The following is a 19,459-nucleotide window of genomic DNA, read 5'->3' on the forward strand; positions in this document are numbered from 1 at the left end:
TGTAATGTAATGTATGGATCCCAGGTTTTACACTACCCTGCCCAGCCCTCTTCTCGCATCCCATTACTCACCTTATCCGCGCAAGTAATGTAATGTAATGTAATGTAATGTAATGTAATGGGACATTGGGACATGGGGACAATGCACGCCCTTCCAAAAAGGGCATCCTTCTCGAAAGCTTCCTTCAGCTGGGGCTGGACGCCCCGGCAGACACCAAGAGAGAAACGCCAGGCGACGCCGCGATTCCATGCAACCCTTCCTCGACAGGGTCAAGCCCAAATCGAGAACACTAGCCTAGGTATGATGCAACGCCAAGTTGCAACGGCGAGAAACACCCACCATCCATCACATCTGTGCAAGTAAACAATTTAAGTAAAACATAAAGCTGGCTGTTGCTCACCCGCTAGATACATGTACATATCGAAGACTCCCACTCTATGTACTTACACTATACTTATCCATGTTATAGCAGCTATCTATCTGGGCGGTATGTATGTATGCATGCATGCATGTCTTAGAATTATCATCGTGACGGCGACTACTGGACCAACCCCAGCTACATAGCCATCACCACCACTACCAACATCCAAGATATCCGTCGCGTCCATAGGTGCCCATACCATCTCGCCTTGTCTCGTAATTATTGCCACTCACCGCTACAACAAAATTCCAAGACAATGCCATGAGGCTCTGCGCGGACCAGTAGCATATCGCGGCAGAGACCACGTCCACATCCTTCGATCTCTGGGTTCCGGGGGTTGTGTCACGCAACCCAATCCGCTTTCACTCGCACCTGTGCGGCGTGCGGCGCGCGTCGCAAAAAAAATTCGCGGCCCACGACCAGGAAACCTGAGCCTTCTAGCTATCCGCTTTGGGGCAGATGGCTGCTTGACCTCGCACCAATCTTGTTCTTCTCTCCCCTTCCCTTTCCTAAGTACTCACTACGCGCATACACACATACACATACATATACATACATGGGGTACGCAATATACATACATACGTACCTACGTCTATTCCCAAGGCCGAGCCACGTCAGAAACGGCAGGCTTCTCGAAGTCATCGGGCCTTGTTTCCATGCATGAGGGTATGCAGCTACATGTACATCTCGAAAACGCAACGAACTCATCCTATTGGTCCCTTCCGGTCCTGCGTACTTACGCACGCTGGGTAATCAACACCTAGTCTACCAATGGATACCGCTATATTTCCGTTTCCCGTAGTTTTTCTTCTGCTCATTCATTTATCTACGGCCAAGGCTGCTGCCCGAGTAACCCCCTTTATTTCTGGTACCGCCATCCTGCGCCGCTTGAACGCATATTGTATTCCACCAGCATGTTTTCAGATGACCGGAAACCAGCTGCATTGGCCTCAAGGCTGACTTGGATCTCCCTGTCCTTCCCTTGCTTTCTCGGTCAACTAGACTGTTGCGCACCCAAGTCTCAGCTAGCTCGTGCTCTTCCTCTACCACGGTGGCTGCAGGAAGCGCACGAAGTTGTTAGTTCGCTGCCACGCTCTGTGAAACTCCTTCGGGTGGTAACCCACCAGGCGCGATTGTCCTCGCGTCAACCAGGCCTGCCGGCGGCACTACTCCCCCAGTGCTCGCCTTTCGCCTTAGACCCCCGGCTTTCAAGCTACGCGCGCGCTGATATGCACTCTCAATTTCGTACTCGACCGCACATCTGACGGTTAGTGCACACACGGCTGGCCACACGCTCCGCTCGCCGCGTAGAATCCAGTAGTCTAGGGTCTCGCGTGTTGGGGTGTCGAGCAGGCGCACGAAGTCGCGTGTCGTTACTTTAGGCACGAGCGTCATACTCGATCCCGACGGAACCTCCTCGTCTACCAAGAACTTGCGGATGCCAGTCGGCAGCAGACCAAGTGTGTCTAGCTGACGTAGCCGGTGGCGAATCTCTAGTCCGACCACCCTGAACAGGTGGCTCGTCATCTGTGCCCGCTTGTGCCGCGCCGTGAAGAGTGATGGGCCGTGCATGTCCGATTCGAGGAAGGGAATCAAATAAGGCCGAGCTTGACTAACTATGAAGTGATTGACGTTGAAGAGCTGAGCGACACGCGACAGCGGCGATTTGCGGTCCTTGGCTGATGCATGTGTCCACGGACGGAAGGTATTCGCTGGCGCCCAGGGTACAATCTTACCGTCTACATTTTTGCATAGCACCGTCGTCCGTCTGCTTCCATAGAGTGACGGAGTTGACGCGTTAGAAGCGACAGCCGCGGTCCGAATTAGCTTAAATGCCTCGTCAGCACACACATCCAATTTTTCTCTCAAGCCACGCCAAGGGCTTATAGGTAGGGGCCAAGGTTTTAGAAACATACCACGTTAGGGGCGGTAATATAGTTCAGTAATGTGGGAATTCCCTCTTGTTCCGCTGTAGCCACGGTGATATTTAAGACGCGCTTACTCCTGTGATATGCTTCCTCAAACGTCAAGTCGCCGAGGTTGTCCCTAACGCAATCTTCTAGAACCTTGACATCGAGAAAGTAGCCTTCGTGCCAGAACCTCGCGATCCTACGCAACAAAGTACTGAGAAAGGGTGCCCAATTGCATTTGTCACTATGCACTTGTTGCTCGTGTGCCTCGAAGGCTGATAGATCAATGCCGTCTCCTCTCAACACACGAGGAAGCTCGTCCTCTGTATGGATAGCTACTAGACTAGCAATGAGCGCACCGGTCGCCGTGCCTGTAATAATACGCGGCAGTAGACCTCGTAGAAACAAGGCCTTGACAACACCTAGATGACACAATCCGAACATGGCACCACCCTGTAGCACTAGAGTGCTCCGTCCAAAAGCCTGTCTCGAATCATGTAGGAAGTCGAGCTTTCGCTGGGTCGAGAGGGTGTACGTATGAGTATAGCTGTCGTGCAGTGGCGTAGCGACACGATGATTGATGTCGTCAATGGCACCAGCGACTTGCGCAATGTATTCTTCAATCAGATATTTGGTTCCGGCAAAGGCGCGGTTATACAACCTTGGGGCTGTGATATTTCCGAGGTTTCGAACCAGGCCAGATCGTACGAGATCGAGGAGAGACTGTAAGTCATTATTATCACGAGCCTCGGCGATAGTATCGAGACGATCGTTGATGAGCATCCAATCGTAGTAATGCGACGGGGGGTTGTTGCGCCTACAAGAGGACGTCCTCCTTGTTAGTATTCCTCGGATATACTTCAGATTGCTATACCATACCAAATATTCAATTCCTTAAGATTATCCAACTGCAATGCTGCGTGTTCCCAATCTTCGTATGTCACAGCATTGCGCAGAGCATCGAGTCGTTCGTCCATCGGGCTTTTCGACGTCCATCTTCCCCAGAGTTTCTAGCATAAGAGGAACTATGTAAGCTTAAGTGCAGTTCACCTCGTATTATCGCTATCACAACTAGATACTCACTCTATACCAAAATAAAAAGACCTCCAGCAATAGGGAAAACACAGCTAGGGACACCCCGAAAATTGGCTGCATCCTCTCATACCATTCGCGTCGGCCGGAATCATCGGTAGGGGAAAATCGACGGCGTCAGCAAGGGCGAGAGCGCAGGCGCGTAGATCAGGTCCGTAAAAGCTGAGAAATGGACGAGAGTGACCAACATTTGCAGTTGGAATAAATGTTGCGCATCTAATTGACTTCTAAGGTTTTACATATCAGCATAGGTTATGTATATGTAGATACACAAGGTACCTAATGTACAACGCGCCGGGGCCGAGCTAGAGGTAGGACTAAAGTTCATATGCTTTAAATCGGGGAACCGGTGCTTATAAACTTGCATGTGAAAGAGAAAGCTCCGAGCTCCCGCTATATGTACTCTTACAGCTGGTGTCACCTGTCAAGCTTTTAGAAATGGCTTCCTTATTCTCACTTAGACAATAGACAACCAAAAGTTAATGTTAACAATTTAGAAACTTAGCCATCTTATAATATTCTAAAATCAATGAACACAAGGCATTAGTATCCCAATAACACTTTCTAGTCTCTCAATAAAGCCCCTTTTATTTTGGTCATCATTTCAGGCCAACGGGGTATAAGTCACCCTTAATGTACCTAACCCAAGGTAAGAAGGAAAGCATTAGTGAGGCGTTGTCTCATTCTTTGTAAAAGTTGTTGAAGACATATACCAGATATGAAATTTGCAAGATTATTACCAGTAAAGCTTCGTAAAGTTAAAGGAGATTCAGGTTGGCTAAATCTTTAAGATAGTATCAGTGGATAAATTTCAGTGGTACTAAGTTATAAAGAAAAAGAAAAAGAAAAAGAAAACTCTTTTAAACCTAGAGGTATCAGTATCGCTTGTTTCATGCCTTACCGTAGTATAGTTTAGGTATACTACTGGTCGTATAAAACCTTCATTTTTAACACTGCTTATGCATCCTAACGTCTAAAAGCTTCCACTACTATAATCGGCTTATGTCTTCTTACTAGTGTTAGGCTAAAGGTGTAACTAATCTATAAGCATACTTTAAGATTCCCTAGGGAAATAATATAAAATAAGGGTGAGATAGTCTCATAACGTTGTTATGGTTATTTTGTTGCATGATGATATGTTTTAGGTAAGAAACCAAGCGCGGTCCACTACATTTCCCACCTCATTCTCTTTCCCTATATTAGCCTTCGTAACTAGTACTATGGACCACATCCTCAACGAAGAGCTAATTGTTTTCGACGTCGTAGTTTTCTCTATTATAGTAAAGAAGACCACTATCAGTAACCTACAGCGCCTATAGCTGAGGCAGGTGGTGACCTACGTTATCCTTCCAATGGTAAGTGGTTCTTAAATTTGGTAGGTAGCTATCCCAATATACCAAAGAGATTTGTACCTACGCTGAAAGCCTACTAATTAGTCTAAAGCTGCGGCGTAGACGTAGCAATATAAATTAGTAGTTTCTGTATTCCTCTTAGACGAACTAACATCGGATGCTATTAGGGTTGACCTATATTTACCTTTGACCTTACGTAGCGAAATTGATTTCCTACAATGACTGTCTTTGGTAGGTTGGTTTGACAGGTGTACTACACTATGCAAGCTACGAATACACTCAATATCATAACGACCAGCCCGGTTTGATACCATATCTGTAAATCTTGGTTTAGGTATGTCGACGGCTATAAAGGAGTGGTGGCGGCAACAGGACCAGTCGCTACACGATAGCTATAGGTTTGTCTAACTTTGACCATGCCGGAGTAGTAGCATGTAGCAAACAAGCTAGATCGTAATACCTTCAACATGATGACTGGGTTACGACAGCATGCGGATAGTGACTCTAATGGCTGCGATGTATCGTTTGCCGCTGAGTTTTCAGCTGTAGTTAGTCTGCTATGCCTTATAGATACATATATTCCTCTTTAGGGCTCTATATGAATGCTAGTTTTCTCAATTTATAACTAGGACGCTACTACAACTCGGGATTACCACCGCTTAGGGGTTGCTTCTTTTAGTGAAGCTTATTGGACTATGGCCTTGGCTCGCTTATAATAGTTGAATTATGGAATTGGCTCTGCAGCTATTGCCATACCTGAGATGTTGGATGAGCTCTTCGTAGAGAAGATATAACTGTATATGATATATACTACGTTGAAAGAAGTAGGTGGGGGATATGATCTTCATAAGTATGTATAGTGAGGTATAAAGTGCATAGTGAGTTAGGTAGTGTAATATATACGGCAGAGTAACCCTGCTGTGACTACGATACCGTATGCTGTCTAGCTATCTTAGCCCACGAAGCATTGTGATATTGCATTAGTATAGAATAGGCTATTCCATGACCTTAATTAAGTTTCTGAGCTATCGAGTTCTTCTGCACGTGCTAAAATCGCAACTGTCGCGTGCAAGAAAGTACTATAGGTGTATAAGAACACCGAGTATCATACAAACGTAGGGACTCATCATGTCCAACGCATTAAACTCTTAAACCTGAATCTATTCGTCATCCTCGTCCTCGGCAATGATATGGCGTCTTCGCCGGTGGGAAGACTCGGCTGGCGCATCCACGTCATCCAGGTCAGCATCCGCGTCGGCATCAGCATCTTCAGCATCAGCCGTCCTCTGGCGCTTCTTTCGGGGAGCCTCTTCCTCCTCCTCATCATCTAAAAGATCTTCCTCATCTTCGTCATCCTCGTTTGCTTCTTCCTCGTCATCACTAGGGGCGATGAAGTCATCCTCGCGATCATACTCATTCTGGCGACCTCCACCTGACGGGAAGTCATCATCGGAATCATATTCTGGTCGGCGTCGCTTGCCCTTTCCTGAGCCCGGCGCACCTCTCTTTCGAGAGCCACCAGTTCTGCGGCCACCCTCTAGGTCGCCAATCGAAAGTCCTCCGCTCCTGTAGCCTCCAGCTCGTCCATCAAGTCGCGCGGCTGCATTCTCCCGTCGTCGCTGTGCTTTCATGCGCTCTTTCTCGGCCAGCTCTGCTTCTTTCTTCTGAAGCTCGGGATCTTTCGTAGTTGTGATAATCATATCACTACCTTGTCTTCTGGCGCGCTGGGCGGCTTCCATGTCACGGCTGAACTTGAGTAGAGCCTCGTCCTTCAGGTTCGAGGGAAGCTTCACGGAGTATTGTTCGGAAACGTGGCCCACAGTCATGAACAGCTCGCTCGTAAAATGTGCTGCTGCGACGTAGTAGTGGGCGTCGTCGCGCTCTTCGTAATATGGCTTGTCAGCCGCGGGCGCCATTGCCTTCTTCTGTATCTCGTAGTGGTCTGCCCCAACAGACATGGTGAGGGATCCATCACTCCAACGATATATAACAGCGTTGCTCTTAAGCTCGCCGGTCTCGGGGTCCCGTTGGAAGCGGACAGCATTCTTGCGCTGTTCGGAGCGCGCATTCTGTATGTCCCATTCGGTCGGCTCGAACGCGTCGGGCTTGTATTCTTCAGCTTGTAGCTTGATGAAGGAGGGAACTTTCATCGTTTGTAGCTAGAATTGGTTAGGGTTGCTCTACAATTGCAATCAAGATGAAGTAGACATACAGAACCAGTACCATCCTTAGAGGTTCGTGGAATCCTGTGTCGATGAAGTGTGACACCCATGATGCGTTTTACCTTGACCTCTTGATCCTCATCCGCATCGTCATCTCGGTCGCGGCTACGGTCATGGTCGCGGTCGTCATCGCGTTCATCACCTTCATCTTGTTCCGAAGCAAGATCTTGATCACTAAGCACTTGATCTATAAACGGAACTTCGCCCTCGTCGCCGAAGAGGTCACCCCCATCCTCGGAATCGGACATGGTAAGGGTTGGTGTACTTGGCGGTAGTATGGGTTTGTCTGAAGGGTGTGAGGAGGTTCTTTGGATGTGGAATAATGCAATTGGAAGACTTGGGAGAATCACGTCGAGGTACGAAGGGTGTTTGATGGAGTCGCGATTTGATAATAAGATGGATGAAATTGAAGTAGTTACATAAAGTGAAGTACCTAAAAGTAAGGTACCTAAGACAAGACTTCTATAGGTTGCTCACCCGCACTGTAAAGATACACACAATAATCCGTACTTGGTATGTAGCTGCCAAGTGGTACCTCAGTCCGTGCTTTACCTTCCAGAGTCGATAAGAGATTTTGATATCGATAAAGATGATGCAGCTAAAAGAGACTAGCGTTGGGCGGTATGTAGACGAGCGCCTCCTGAAACAGCTCGAGACGTTAAAATATCATTGGGTGAATTGAACAAACTTCCACACATCGCAAAGTCACTGTTACATCCCTTCCGCCCCTTTTCCTCGCGAAGCCTCGTCGATTCTTTTATTGCGTCCTCGGTCGGCGATTCCCTTATTTTTCTATCCAAACTAGAAACTCTGCTGTTCACTATTTTCATCTTCTCGTGTGTCGCCGACAGGCCCCGTTGCCTCTATTATACTTGCGATATACCGGTACCTGACGTGGCGGTTCTCAAGTGATCATGTCTAATCTATTTTCTGGGATGTAAGTGTATAATATTTTATTTTTCTATCTCTTTTCTGTCTTTTTATTTCTTTAAATACCCTACCCCCTTTAAGGATCATCCCTTTAAGGACCATACTATCTCCAAACTCACGTATGGCAACTTATGAGCTACCAAACAAGAAGGCCACGTGCAGAGGCCCAGCCATTTTGATTTTAGGGACATTTTCTAGGGTGTTATTCATTTATTATTATTATGAATGTACCCTGGCCAAAAGAAATTGGCTGTCTCTTATCACAATGTACATATTCAGCTCGGCTTGTACAGCCTCGCATACGTCACTTGGACATACCTAAGCCAGCTGTTTATGATGGTCTTTCTATGCTGCACGTCGACTCCCCAGAAACCAACCTATCACCTATCACCCATGCAAATCTTAACATCTTGTAAGACAAGAGTCGGTATGATGCATACCCAACAACGGGGGGTTGGTTCATAACGTGAAGCCATGGTTCTGGGAATATTGAAAGCATCCAACACAGTGCAAAGTTGGGTACAAGCAGCGCAACTTTTTATTCATAAAAAAAACCCACACAAAGTTGTTTTGTGAGACGGACTTTTAAAGCTCGTACGAGCCAAAGAGCCAAAGAGCCAAAAAGCTATCGTGGGTAATTTAGCCCCTGCTCCAAAAAAAGAATCTTGACCTATGTCTTCACCTATTCCCTATTCCCTATTCCCTTTCCCCCCTTAGATGGGTAGATGGGGAAAGACTAAAGGCGCCAGCAAAGCATCCTGGGATGTTGGTTCCCAATACAAAACCATTTCAGAATGGAGCAAGTAGCAGCCTGGACTCTTACTATGGGTCTATTATATGCAAGTGCTATTCTTCTACTACCGGTACCCTTTATTATCCTTACTATCCTTACTATCCTTACTATCCTTACTATCCTTACTATCCTTACTATTACCGTTGTCTCGGTTTCATATTTGCTTGTCGGCTTATCGGGTTCTCAGGTTGGATAAGTGACTGAGAATCATGAAGTCAAAGCTGGCCTTCCCCTACCTAACCCACCAAAATTTATATATATAAGGCCGGGGCGCCTCACGCTGCTCATTGGTTCTTCCCCACTGTCTCTTGTCAGCTCCATATAAGGGCACCGGACGCACAACAAAGGAATAGTTGATAGTTGCTAACTTCCCACCTTCAGAAACGCTCGATTGAGAGGGACTTCGGGCAAAGCCCAAGGTCAGAATAAGAGCCCCGTTCAAACCAGCAGCGGTCAACCCATCTCTCCCACCAGTCTCTCCCAAGGCAGCCAGTCACCCATTAGCCTAGCACCAAAGATCCCTCCACTTCCTAGCTCACCATCCTTAGCTCAGAATATCGGCATGGATGATTCCGGCAACGCAGGAGCCAATGGCGACGATGTTCTTGGTGTTTATCACCTGCCTCGACCCCTGCCCCTATGGCTCAATGCACAATACGCGAAGCATATCGTGAAGGGTAACTTCATGACCTTGAGTGCCCGCCCGAAGACCGTGGAACAGGGGGAGTGGATTGCTCATCAAGGTAAATAATAGCTTTGATGTTATGTCCTTCATGAACTTGGCCGGAAAGATTTTAACGTATTGCAGTGGTCGAGCATTACCGCAACCTTTGGAACTTCGTACGAGTGATCCATGAAAAAGAAGAAGATGGCAATACGATCTGTAATCCCCAAACTTGCCCTCGGATGTCCGCTGGCGCGTGAGTAGAACATCCATAAAAGTGGTCAATGGTTTGGCGTATCTAACTCGGGATATAGGAACCATTCTTTCACATGGCTGAACTACAAGCGGGAGCCCGTCGAGTTGCCGGCCTACGAGTATATCACGCTTATGCAGCGGTGGATATCTGGAAAGATCGACGACACGAATATTTTCCCTACTGATACCAACGGCGTCTCTTATGCGCATAACCCATCCATCACCACGACGCCGCTCTCGCAACTATCCAACCCTGAAGACAAAGATTGGCTTGGAAAGCCCAGTGGGTTCCCCGAGAACTTCTTGGAAGTTTGCCAGACCATCTTTAGACAGATGTTCCGGGTATATGCTCATCTGTATTGGGCGCACTTCATCGACCCGTTCTACCACTTGAACCTCGAAAAGCAGTTGAACAGCTGCTTCAGCCACTTTGTGCTGACAGCCTGCGCGCTGGACATGCTGAAGCCCCAAGAGTTAGAGCCCATGCAACCGTTGATTGACCTATGGGCGGCCAACGGTACCTTCCCGCCCGGCTCCAAGGCATACGAGTATTCCAATCAGAAAGCCGGAGAGCGATTGATGCAGCTTGCGAATGTCGCATAGAGTGCGCCTCGCCATCATATTGCACGACGATGGTAGCCGTTGAAGGCTGATATGTCTGAGGCATTAATCCTGGATTGAGTATCGGTCAGATCTTCTATACAACTAGCCTAGGACGGCGAGCAGTACGGAAGGAGAAGGGAAAAGAACACCCCATAATACAGCCTCGTACACACCGCAAATGGATATCCTGAAATTGAGGAGTTGGCACGAGGCGTTTTCGTTTTGAGATTTGACTAAGGGGAATCAGCTCACGACGCACGGGAAGAAGAGTGCGGGTGATTCGGTTGGTAAATAACGTTCGTATGAAGCGACGTACCACTTTCTGCGATAACGACACGATACGATATGGTGCGAGATTTTGCATCTCGAGAGTTCTATAGCATAGACGCGGCATACTACTTAGGTAGAGAATGAGACAAGATACTCGATACTAGATACCAGATGCTAGATGCTAGATGCCAGAATATAGGTCCACGCTACTGCTCGTGTGACTTCTTACCTACTTGAGTATCTGTATGTAAGGTAGAGGTATCTATCTAATTCATAGTGGTATTCGGTCAGGAATCTACGAGAGTACGTTGTCTATTTGTCTCTACCTATATTTTAGATATCTGCATCTTCTCTCTATCTAACGCTTCGAAAGACTGGCCGTGCCGCCGAAGGTGGGCTGTTAAATACTTCCCCGCATTGGATTAATGCAGACAGACTGTTCAAATGGATGATCGCATCTCAAACAAAACTCTAGGTATTGTATGCATTTATATGTACTTTACAGCGCAAAAGAGAACCTTGATTCGATGTAATGATTCGTTTCTCTTATCAGCCAAATGCTATCTTTAACATTAGGTAGTAATTTAGTTCCTTATAGGCACAACTACCTTTGGGTAACTAATTGACCGCATCGTCTACTATGAACGTCTCTTTAAGCGCGGGTAACCCAACGGATGATGCGCATCTACAGCGGTGCTGGAGGATCCAGAACTGCAAGGACTGTCTAAAGAAGGAGTCGGACTGCAGTTGGTGTCCATTCGTACGTGTGCTGTTCTTCATATGTAGGAAGTCCATGGGCGGTTTAGATATTTCAGTAGGACTAAATCTTGTCTAACGTATATACATATATACCCGTAGTCCTGGACATGCGTTCCCAACTCGAACCGGATCCAATTGCTCGCGCCGGCATGGGACAAGAACGTATGTCCGCACTGGGCTGAGCGGTGGGAAATTCGCACTCGGCCGCTCGGCTGCCGGGTCTCGACTATCACCACGCTGACTTCGCTTGTTTCTATCGCATCAACGCTTGTCTTCGTGCTACTCGTCACATTGGTGGTGTTTGGGATCCGGAGGCTTAAGGGATATAGTAAGAAGAACCCGAGCTGGTGGAAGATATGGAAATACGACTGGAGGTGTTGGAACGAACTTCGGCAACAGTGGCTTCGTATGAGGATTGGAGATCAACCCGGTACGGAAGTTCGGGAATCAAGTCGCGAGCAGGAGCCATTGCTACCGTCCTGAGTGTGTATACAAGAGCATAGCTAGGTCACAGGGAAACAAAATCTATAGATAATGATCTGATATCGAATTTGGTCTTCACTTGCACTTTTCAACCAGAGCTGACTGGGGGAATAATAGCGACCTCGTCACCCTCCTTGATCAGAGTTTCGGCAGATTCATCGCCAGACTCTGGGATGTCGACGTAATTAAGATTGACTGTCACCAAGCACGAACTAAGAACTTTGTCTTTGATACCACTATATTTCTCTTCTAACACATCGAACAATTTCTGCAGAGAAAGTGGTGCAGGTAATGTATCGAATTCTTTCGAGGTGAAAGAACTTGCACTTGCGAAGTAGAGGATGTTGAAATGGCCTTTCGGCGGTTTGGGAACGGCACCCATTGCGAAATCTAATTGGGTCTAGGACGAAACATCGACTATCTTTGAGATTCTTGTTAGTTACTATATTTCTAATAGAGATTGTAACAAGAAGGAGTGAATGGGTGTTGATTCAGAGATCTTGGTGATATGGTAGAACATCAGTGATGATCAGTTAATACATGCTATTTGTATGCATCATACAACGTGAGTAAAGCTTGAAAAAGGAAATGGCTTACCATATGTCAATGGAATGGGCTAATCTTTGGTTACCCGAGTTGAGAAAGTGAAGTTGAAGAAGGAAGAGAGAGGAGAAAAAGAATTGCAGCTTTTGAAGCTAGTCGCAGGAAAAATAAAAAGTTTTGGACGCTAGTGTCATGGATTAGTAAGCGATATAGTTAGTGTCCTGTACATGTAAGTTTATCAGTTTTCTTCATGCGATAGCTTCTGTTATCGGTACTGGTTGGCGACCTTGAAGTCCCTAAGCTTAAAATAGGATATTTAGATTGCAGAAATGAGGAATATCAATTCAAAGACAATCATGTAGCCGTATCACGCGAAGTGTATTGGTCGGGGTATGAATCGTGCTTTATTCGCAATGCAGAATGCCCATCATAGTCCGGCGACGACTCCTGTAACAAAAGGAATCTTGACCGCGAATCCTGTATGATGCTACTGATCTTCGACCGTAGTCTGATCGTAAGCTAGCAGTAAAACCCTGTCCCTTCATACTCGCAACTCCTCCCAAAGGAAATTCCATTCTTATCGTAATCGTCGGGCTTCACGCTCAGACTCGAGTAGGCAGAGAATGTCGTCCTCACGAACTAAATAGTCATCTAGTTAGTTACCGTCGAATCGCGCGGCTGTAGAAATCAAGGAAATTTCGTGGGTTCGCACCTGGTCCCTTGACGTTTCGGATGATGCTTCGGGTCTGGTCGTCCATGAATTCGACACGAACTTGGGTAACGCCACCACGAGAACCTATATCCGTCAGCTCCTGCTCGTTTCAATCTGCAATGTCGCATATTCCGGGCTGCGAGAATGCGATGAGGGGATCGTACCGGTTCGGCCCAGGACGCGGGTGACCTTGACAAGCTTGACGGGCTGCTTAGAGGACTCCATATTTGCAATCTGAGTGGTTTGATTAGGGCTGAGGTTTCGCAAATGGGTTCGGGAATGCTTTTCGTACTTGTGATTGAAGTTTTGCAAGGGGTTTGCTGCCTGGTCGCGGGATATGGAAATTTGTCAAAAGTTGGTAGGAATTTTGATTAGTTCAAGAAGTTGTAGTCTCGCTTAAGCCGTTCTTAGTTGTGGGTAGGGCTTTTTTTCATAACGCATGGACCATGTTGGTACGTACTCGTATTATCGATAATGGCACAACTCTCTCATAAATGCGTATCCTTTTTTATCATATATCGTTCCTCTTTTAGATGCATAATAAAAGTTAACTCTACCTGTTGCATGAGAAATAGGGGACTTTTTGACATGAGATCGTAGCATGATATTCATAGGTATATTATTGTATCACTCCACTCTTTACTTGTCCTTCTCTCAGAAGGTTAAAGGTGTTATGCTTCGCAATAGGGTATCAGGGCTGACGTAAATCACAAGTAGATACGATAGTATCACCACTATCACGACAACCCAGCTACTTTGGCTTCTAGATCCTTTACCCACCCTTCTACCACTTTCATATTAGCCGTCATAGTTGCGCCCCCTTCACCCATAACTGTTTCTATCTTCTCTAGACCTTCTCTCCACTGCTTGATGTCGGCAGCCATTTCGCTCTGCGATCTTTCGATACGCTCGAGCGTCTCATTAGCTGTCGCTGCATCGGCATGGATAGCTCTCAGTGAGCGGAGTCTGTCTAGTAGTGGAGGTAGAAGAGGCGCTAAGCTTTCGATAGTTGGTAGTGTCCCATAGAGAGCGTTTATCTTGGCTATTTGTTCTGAATCATCTGCTTCAATCGGAGAACCACCCGAAGAGGCAAGGGAATCCTGGGCAGCCTTAGCTGCCTTCCTCGACTTCTCCAATTGCTCAGCTTCTTGAGTCAACGTTCGTACCCGGCGACTAATGCTGTCGAGGGATGAAGTAGACGCTTCCGATAACGTCAAAATCTGGTTCTGGAGCGTTTCTAGAGTAGGCACGATAGCTCGGTGTAGGCCTTTGCCTTCTAGTTCGGGCATAGCCGAGGAAGTAATACCAATAGCTTTCTCGAGTAATACCAGTCGCCGATCGAAGTCAGCAGCTTTGGCGAGGGCGTGGCTCTGTTCATAACTCGGCGCGTAGGTGACGGTGTATGTTGCCTCGTCTAATGGTGACTGGGTTGATATTTGACTCTCGCCCTTCGATTGCTTGCTGGTGACCGTTGTTGGGTGATCTCTAGTCGCTATTGCTCTTTCTGGAACAGTCGAAATCTCCTCCAATGCTTGGCTTAGTGAGACGAGGTCTATATCTTGGTCTGGTATTGCCTCCGCCGACTCGGACTTTCGTTTACCATACTCTTCCTTAGCTTCCTCAATCTCGCGCTTTAGCCGTGCGATCTTTCTCTGTAGATCCTCACCTCCCTCTTCGTCACTCAAATCGCCGATCTGTTTAGTACCGTCTTCGAGGATTCGTTGTCTTCGACTGGAGGTCTTATATGATTTCCGCTTTCCATTCAGCCGATCAGAGAAATCCACGTCTCGAGCGTCAACCTGTGCAGGTAAGAATCGAGATCGAGCTTGATCTATTCGGAGTCGCGAATGCGAGATTTCGTGGATATCGTCGTCGTCATCTTCGTCGAATTCGTTGTCCGACTGCGACCGACCTGCAGTAGTCTGAGGGGGGCGTTTAGAATGATATGCGTTCTACTAGGAGTATCAATATATCCTTACAGGTACAGTAGAATTGTCGTCCGTCAACTCGGGAGTCTCATAAATATCAGGCGCAGAGTCCTAGATGTTGGTTAGTACAATGCATAGGCAAATCTCAAGTACTTGAACATACTAGATCTGGTAATGCGGCATACTTTCGATTTAATGCCATATCGAAAGTTGGGATTTTTCGCAGATTCCAAGAGGCCAAGTTTCCTATGTAGCTTGTTGTTAAGGAGAGCTGTAGAACATAGTTCAAATACAAACAACGAAAGCCAATGTGAAAGAAGGTTACAGGTACCTAGGTACCTGAATTGGGATGGGAGTACGGATACGTACCCATAAGTACACCTTAGCGCGCTGGGGGGGTCCCCGAAAATGCTTACGGCAATAATTTTATTGATGAAAATATATATATAAAAATTTAAAAAAATAAAAATATTTTATTATTTAAAAATAATTATTATTATTATATTAAATATAAAATTATATTTAAATATAAAATTATATTATTATGTAATTATTTTATATAATATAATAATTATATATATATAATTATTTTAATTTTTAAAATTATTTTAAAATTTAAAATTATTTTAAAATTTAAAATCATTTTAAACTTAATTTTCGTTAAAAAAATATTATATATGTAAATAAAGTTTATATAAAAAAAAATCGAAAATTTTTATATAATCATTTATTTAATTAATTTAATTAAATGGTTTAATTATTTATTTTAATTAAAATGATTTATATGTTAATTTTAATAATAAACTTTAAAATTATACGTTTAAGTTTTTATAAAAACAGTTAATTTCGGTTAAATTTTTTATTTTTATTTTTTATTTTTTTTATTTTATCCCCGTTTACGTAAACATTATTTAAATATATTACATTTTTAAAATGATTTTAATTTAAAATAATTATAATTTAAAAACATATTATGTATATAAACCCATGTTTAATTTTTAAAATTATGTATAAAACAAATATATATTTAATTAATTAATGTTTTTTTAACATGCTCATTTGAAAGGATTTCCGGGATATGATATAATCGCTGTAAGCATATTCAGGGACCCCCCTGGAGCGGTAAGGCATACATGAACTCAGGGCTCTTAGAGGTAGATGTACCTTCAGGTAAAGGACATGTGGCTGGATTTGTGGCTTATGTATTACCACCTGCATAAAGGTTCCTGCCCTCCAACGCGTCTTGCAACGCGTCGTTCTTGCACTACCGGTATGTACTTTGAGGTACATAACCGTCACCAAAATTGCTATGTATGGGTAACGTCTCCAGCTCATGCTAATCAATTAAAATGTTAATCCATTAAAACACACATGACGCATGGAGATACAGAAGCGTCCGTGATTAATTACCAGTGCGTTTATTCCAAGTACTCCTTATGGTTATCTTGTTTCCTTACCTAAAGTTACTAACAGCTTATTTGCCTTATTAAAGCAATTCCTTAGGCATCTAATGCATGAGGCACATCAAGCACACTTTCTCTTCAGCTGTGCTTTTCTCACCTTACTAAGTAAGACTCTTACTCTTCACCCTCAATCATTGCCTCAACAATCGTCTGGGTACATGTTCCTTGGCGCAAGACAATCAGTCATATTGCATCTTGTTTGTGCTTGGTATATCCGCACCCTGCTTGGTTCCGGTAATAAAAGTCAAAGAAGTTTCAATGCCGATTATTATACCAACACGGCGTGTCGGACTAAGCCGCACCCAGAACACGGCTCGTCTTTTGAGCATTATTGGAAATCAAGAAACTAGACCTCCTAGACCTGAATCTAACAATGTCAGAAGCAAAATACCCGCTTCAAACATGAATAGACTTGGAAAGAATCGAGAACCAGAATCCATCACTGCACCACCTCAAAGTAGTGATGAAGAGGAGGATTATCGACAACGCCAAAGCGATCACAATAGCTTGCACGACTCTGATTCTGACAACAATGATAGCCGATACAAAGATATAAAGCCCACGATTTTTAGTAGCTCGCAAAAGGGTGGGCCTTCTAGCTCGGCTGGTTCAAAGAGATCATCTGAAGATGTTGCTCTAGAGGCGGGCAATCACTTCACGAATGAGTATGACATTTTGAGAAATAAGAAGAATAAGCCAACTATCGCCAGGCGTGTCAAAACTTATGGCAGTAGATCTTCTCAGCCTGGACCTTCACAGAGGAGAGCATCACAAAAATCCGGACCTAAATCTTCAGTATCACAACTTGAGAGTCAGTCTATGCACCTCGCTCGCCATATCTATTACTAACGAAAGGTTTTCTTAAACTACTAGATGACTCACGCAAATCATTTAGGCCGTTTAAAACCAGTCCAAGCCCCGAAGGTATTCGGTCACCTCCAGCGAGGCGGTTTATAAAACCCGAGAGTATCAGCCCAGAGAAGACAAAGCCCTCTAAAGCTTTCATCAAACCTTCATCCTTGTCAGGTTCTAGTCCAAGTCGAGACACCAAGAAACCCATATTTAGACGTGGCAGTTTATCGTCAGATGAATCACTATCGAAGAGCAAACCCAAAAAGCTTGGTCCAGAAGAATCAAATGCAGCAGTAGAAGCAAAGCCAACTTTGCCGCCTGGTAGGATAAAAAAGTCGATGAGATCTAAAAATAAAAAACGAAAATCCCTCCACGAACCTGCGGTAGATGAATTCTCTCAGAGACCAGCTTTTAAGCTGCATGCTTTAGATGATCTTGACGACCTAGCCGACAGCGACGATATGGTCCCTGACGTGTTTGGGAGTAAAGGTTCCGATGACGAAGCAGGCGATGTCAGTATACAAAGCCCACTAGCTATCACGGCGAGGTGTCCTATGTGTCATGAAGTAGTCGACGCCGAGCTTCTGGCGAAGCATTCAGATCACGGCAGAATGAACATAAAGAAACAGGCAGCATTCTGCAGATTGCACAAGCGGCGGGCAGCGTTGGATTCTGGAGCTCGGAAAGGATATCCCAAGATTAATTGGGAGAAGCTTAATACACGATTAGACATGTACCAAGGTTTATTGAAAGAAATCTTGGAAGGTACTCGACAATCACACTATCGCGAGCTATTACGAGAGAACGTCGAAGCGGGAAAGAATCGAACGTTGCTCAAGACCGACGACAGCCTTACACCAGGCTACTATGGGCCGCATGGGCTCCGCGTTATGACTGAGTATATCCTGCGGACTTTATCGTCAGTTATTCGAAAGCGTGCAGTTGAAGACAGACTCGTTTCCGCCAGAGGTTATACAGGATATGTCCAGGCAGTGTTGGTGCCCGAGTTAGCAGTCCGCCTGATCATGGAGGACCTGGACATTGCGGAGGAAAAGGCGCGGGATATCATGCTGGAAAGTATCGATGTCGGAGAGCTCTTATATGAAGACACTGGTGATGTTATTGCCGGCATTAGTGATGAAGAGGAAATATGATAGTAGGATCCAAAGAACTGGAAAACCTACGTTGAGAAGAGGTAATCACAGTACGATAAATAAGCATATGCGTTCATCTAAATGTAGACGATTAGGGCTGTCACACTGCAGCCCGATCTTCTATATATCAAAAGCTCTGATTGGGCTAATGTTATTATGCGCATTAGCTCTTTAGGCACTACATGTTAGCATATGTAGATCGTGCAGCAAATGCTAAAGAAATCATTCTGTCGTTTGTCAAATTTAATTGTATAGATCGTTATCCCGGTGTCCCAAAATCAAATACGCGTGCAAATTATCGGTTTACAGACTTTTGGTAAGCTCATCTTTTTAGAGTGATAGGTAGTTCATAGCTTTTTGAACACCCCTTTAACCCATTGATTGTGAGATCGTCTTGGGATAGAACATAGAACATAATATTATGATACGTATTGGTGCTAAGCGCATAGTATGTCCATACATCTAGTTAGGCAATACCATGGCATTCTAATAAACTTTATCAACCATTTGTTATTATAGTGGATCAAGTAGACCAAATTGATGATATAGAAGACTGATCAAATATATACGCATTGAGATCAAGTACATACATGCATGCATGTGCGAGCGCGGGAACTTGCGGCAGCATACAACATGCAGACTGTCGGTCCGGCTTGGTTATTGTACATATGTAAGTGACATTGTTGCGTACCGAGTAACCTATCAATTAATACACGTTGATACACGTTGACTCGAGCATCGCTTGTGACTTGACAAGCCTCCTGCGAGTTGGTCCGGGTCGTGGGGGAGATGCCGGTCCAGTCCCTGGGGGGTAGTGCCCCATGGAAGACAGAGCACAAAGACGAATCCAATTTCCTTTCTCCCATCTTAGATTATAGCGTGGAGTGACAAGTCGACTTTTCATCCTGAACATTATCCTAAACACTTATCTTAATATATCAAGCTCGCTTCGATTTAAACTATATCAGAACGGAAATATTTAACTGCTGATATTGGCGTGGAAATATTACGGTACTCGATGAAGTGAGCATCTTCATCCGATATTTGACTGCA

The 19,459-nt window shown here is 45.1% G+C and overlaps 8 protein-coding genes across 8 annotated transcripts; 3 read left to right on the top strand and 5 right to left on the bottom strand.

The window, feature by feature from the left end:
- Positions 1–1,498: 1,498 nt before the first annotated feature.
- Positions 1,499–3,486, bottom strand: F4817DRAFT_355757 (uncharacterized protein; the record flags this gene model as incomplete). The annotated part of the gene is made up of 4 exons (XM_049305696.1): positions 1,499–2,248; positions 2,338–3,148; positions 3,211–3,341; positions 3,415–3,486. 4 exons carry the CDS (start codon positions 3,484–3,486, stop codon positions 1,499–1,501), a joined length of 1,764 nt encoding a protein of 587 aa, XP_049163464.1.
- A 2,182-nt stretch (positions 3,487–5,668) lies between these two features.
- On the bottom strand, positions 5,669–7,425 carry F4817DRAFT_80118 (Leo1-like protein-domain-containing protein). The gene is made up of 2 exons (XM_049307904.1): positions 6,988–7,425; positions 5,669–6,934 (listed from the first exon to the last, which is right to left on the bottom strand). Exons 1-2 carry the CDS (start codon positions 7,243–7,245, stop codon positions 5,936–5,938), a joined length of 1,257 nt encoding a protein of 418 aa, XP_049163465.1. The 5' UTR covers positions 7,246–7,425; the 3' UTR covers positions 5,669–5,935.
- An 81-nt stretch (positions 7,426–7,506) lies between these two features.
- Positions 7,507–10,967, top strand: F4817DRAFT_323447 (Mob1/phocein). The gene is made up of 5 exons (XM_049301510.1): positions 7,507–7,934; positions 9,102–9,139; positions 9,269–9,463; positions 9,529–9,640; positions 9,699–10,967. The coding sequence occupies exons 1-5, from the start codon at positions 7,912–7,914 to the stop codon at positions 10,240–10,242; spliced, it is 912 nt and encodes a 303-aa protein (XP_049163466.1). The 5' UTR covers positions 7,507–7,911; the 3' UTR covers positions 10,243–10,967.
- A 5-nt stretch (positions 10,968–10,972) lies between these two features.
- On the top strand, positions 10,973–11,798 carry F4817DRAFT_80134 (uncharacterized protein). The gene is made up of 2 exons (XM_049307905.1): positions 10,973–11,272; positions 11,371–11,798. The coding sequence occupies exons 1-2, from the start codon at positions 11,153–11,155 to the stop codon at positions 11,752–11,754; spliced, it is 504 nt and encodes a 167-aa protein (XP_049163467.1). The 5' UTR covers positions 10,973–11,152; the 3' UTR covers positions 11,755–11,798.
- Positions 11,799–11,842: 44 nt separating this feature from the next.
- On the bottom strand, positions 11,843–12,136 carry F4817DRAFT_311338 (molybdopterin synthase small subunit CnxG; the record flags this gene model as incomplete). The annotated part of the gene is made up of 2 exons (XM_049299983.1): positions 11,843–11,922; positions 11,968–12,136. 2 exons carry the CDS (start codon positions 12,134–12,136, stop codon positions 11,843–11,845), a joined length of 249 nt encoding a protein of 82 aa, XP_049163468.1.
- A 459-nt stretch (positions 12,137–12,595) lies between these two features.
- Positions 12,596–13,411, bottom strand: F4817DRAFT_80110 (ribosomal protein S28e). Its single transcript, XM_049307903.1, has 4 exons — positions 13,302–13,411; positions 13,174–13,243; positions 13,010–13,093; positions 12,596–12,936 (listed from the first exon to the last, which is right to left on the bottom strand). Exons 2-4 carry the CDS (start codon positions 13,232–13,234, stop codon positions 12,875–12,877), a joined length of 207 nt encoding a protein of 68 aa, XP_049163469.1. The 5' UTR covers positions 13,235–13,243; positions 13,302–13,411; the 3' UTR covers positions 12,596–12,874.
- A 102-nt stretch (positions 13,412–13,513) lies between these two features.
- Positions 13,514–15,268, bottom strand: F4817DRAFT_323456 (Dynamitin-domain-containing protein). The gene is made up of 3 exons (XM_049301511.1): positions 15,101–15,268; positions 14,989–15,048; positions 13,514–14,931 (listed from the first exon to the last, which is right to left on the bottom strand). Exons 1-3 carry the CDS (start codon positions 15,137–15,139, stop codon positions 13,747–13,749), a joined length of 1,284 nt encoding a protein of 427 aa, XP_049163470.1. The 5' UTR covers positions 15,140–15,268; the 3' UTR covers positions 13,514–13,746.
- A 941-nt stretch (positions 15,269–16,209) lies between these two features.
- On the top strand, positions 16,210–18,848 carry F4817DRAFT_323457 (RTC4-like domain-containing protein). The gene is made up of 4 exons (XM_049301512.1): positions 16,210–16,349; positions 16,430–16,505; positions 16,781–17,211; positions 17,274–18,848. The coding sequence occupies exons 3-4, from the start codon at positions 16,803–16,805 to the stop codon at positions 18,404–18,406; spliced, it is 1,542 nt and encodes a 513-aa protein (XP_049163471.1). The 5' UTR covers positions 16,210–16,349; positions 16,430–16,505; positions 16,781–16,802; the 3' UTR covers positions 18,407–18,848.
- The last annotated feature ends 611 nt before the right edge of the window (positions 18,849–19,459 follow it).

This window comes from Daldinia loculata (genome assembly GCF_022478755.1).
Source record: "Daldinia loculata strain CBS 113971 unplaced genomic scaffold F4817scaffold_2, whole genome shotgun sequence".
Lineage (NCBI taxonomy): Eukaryota > Fungi > Ascomycota > Sordariomycetes > Xylariales > Hypoxylaceae > Daldinia > Daldinia loculata.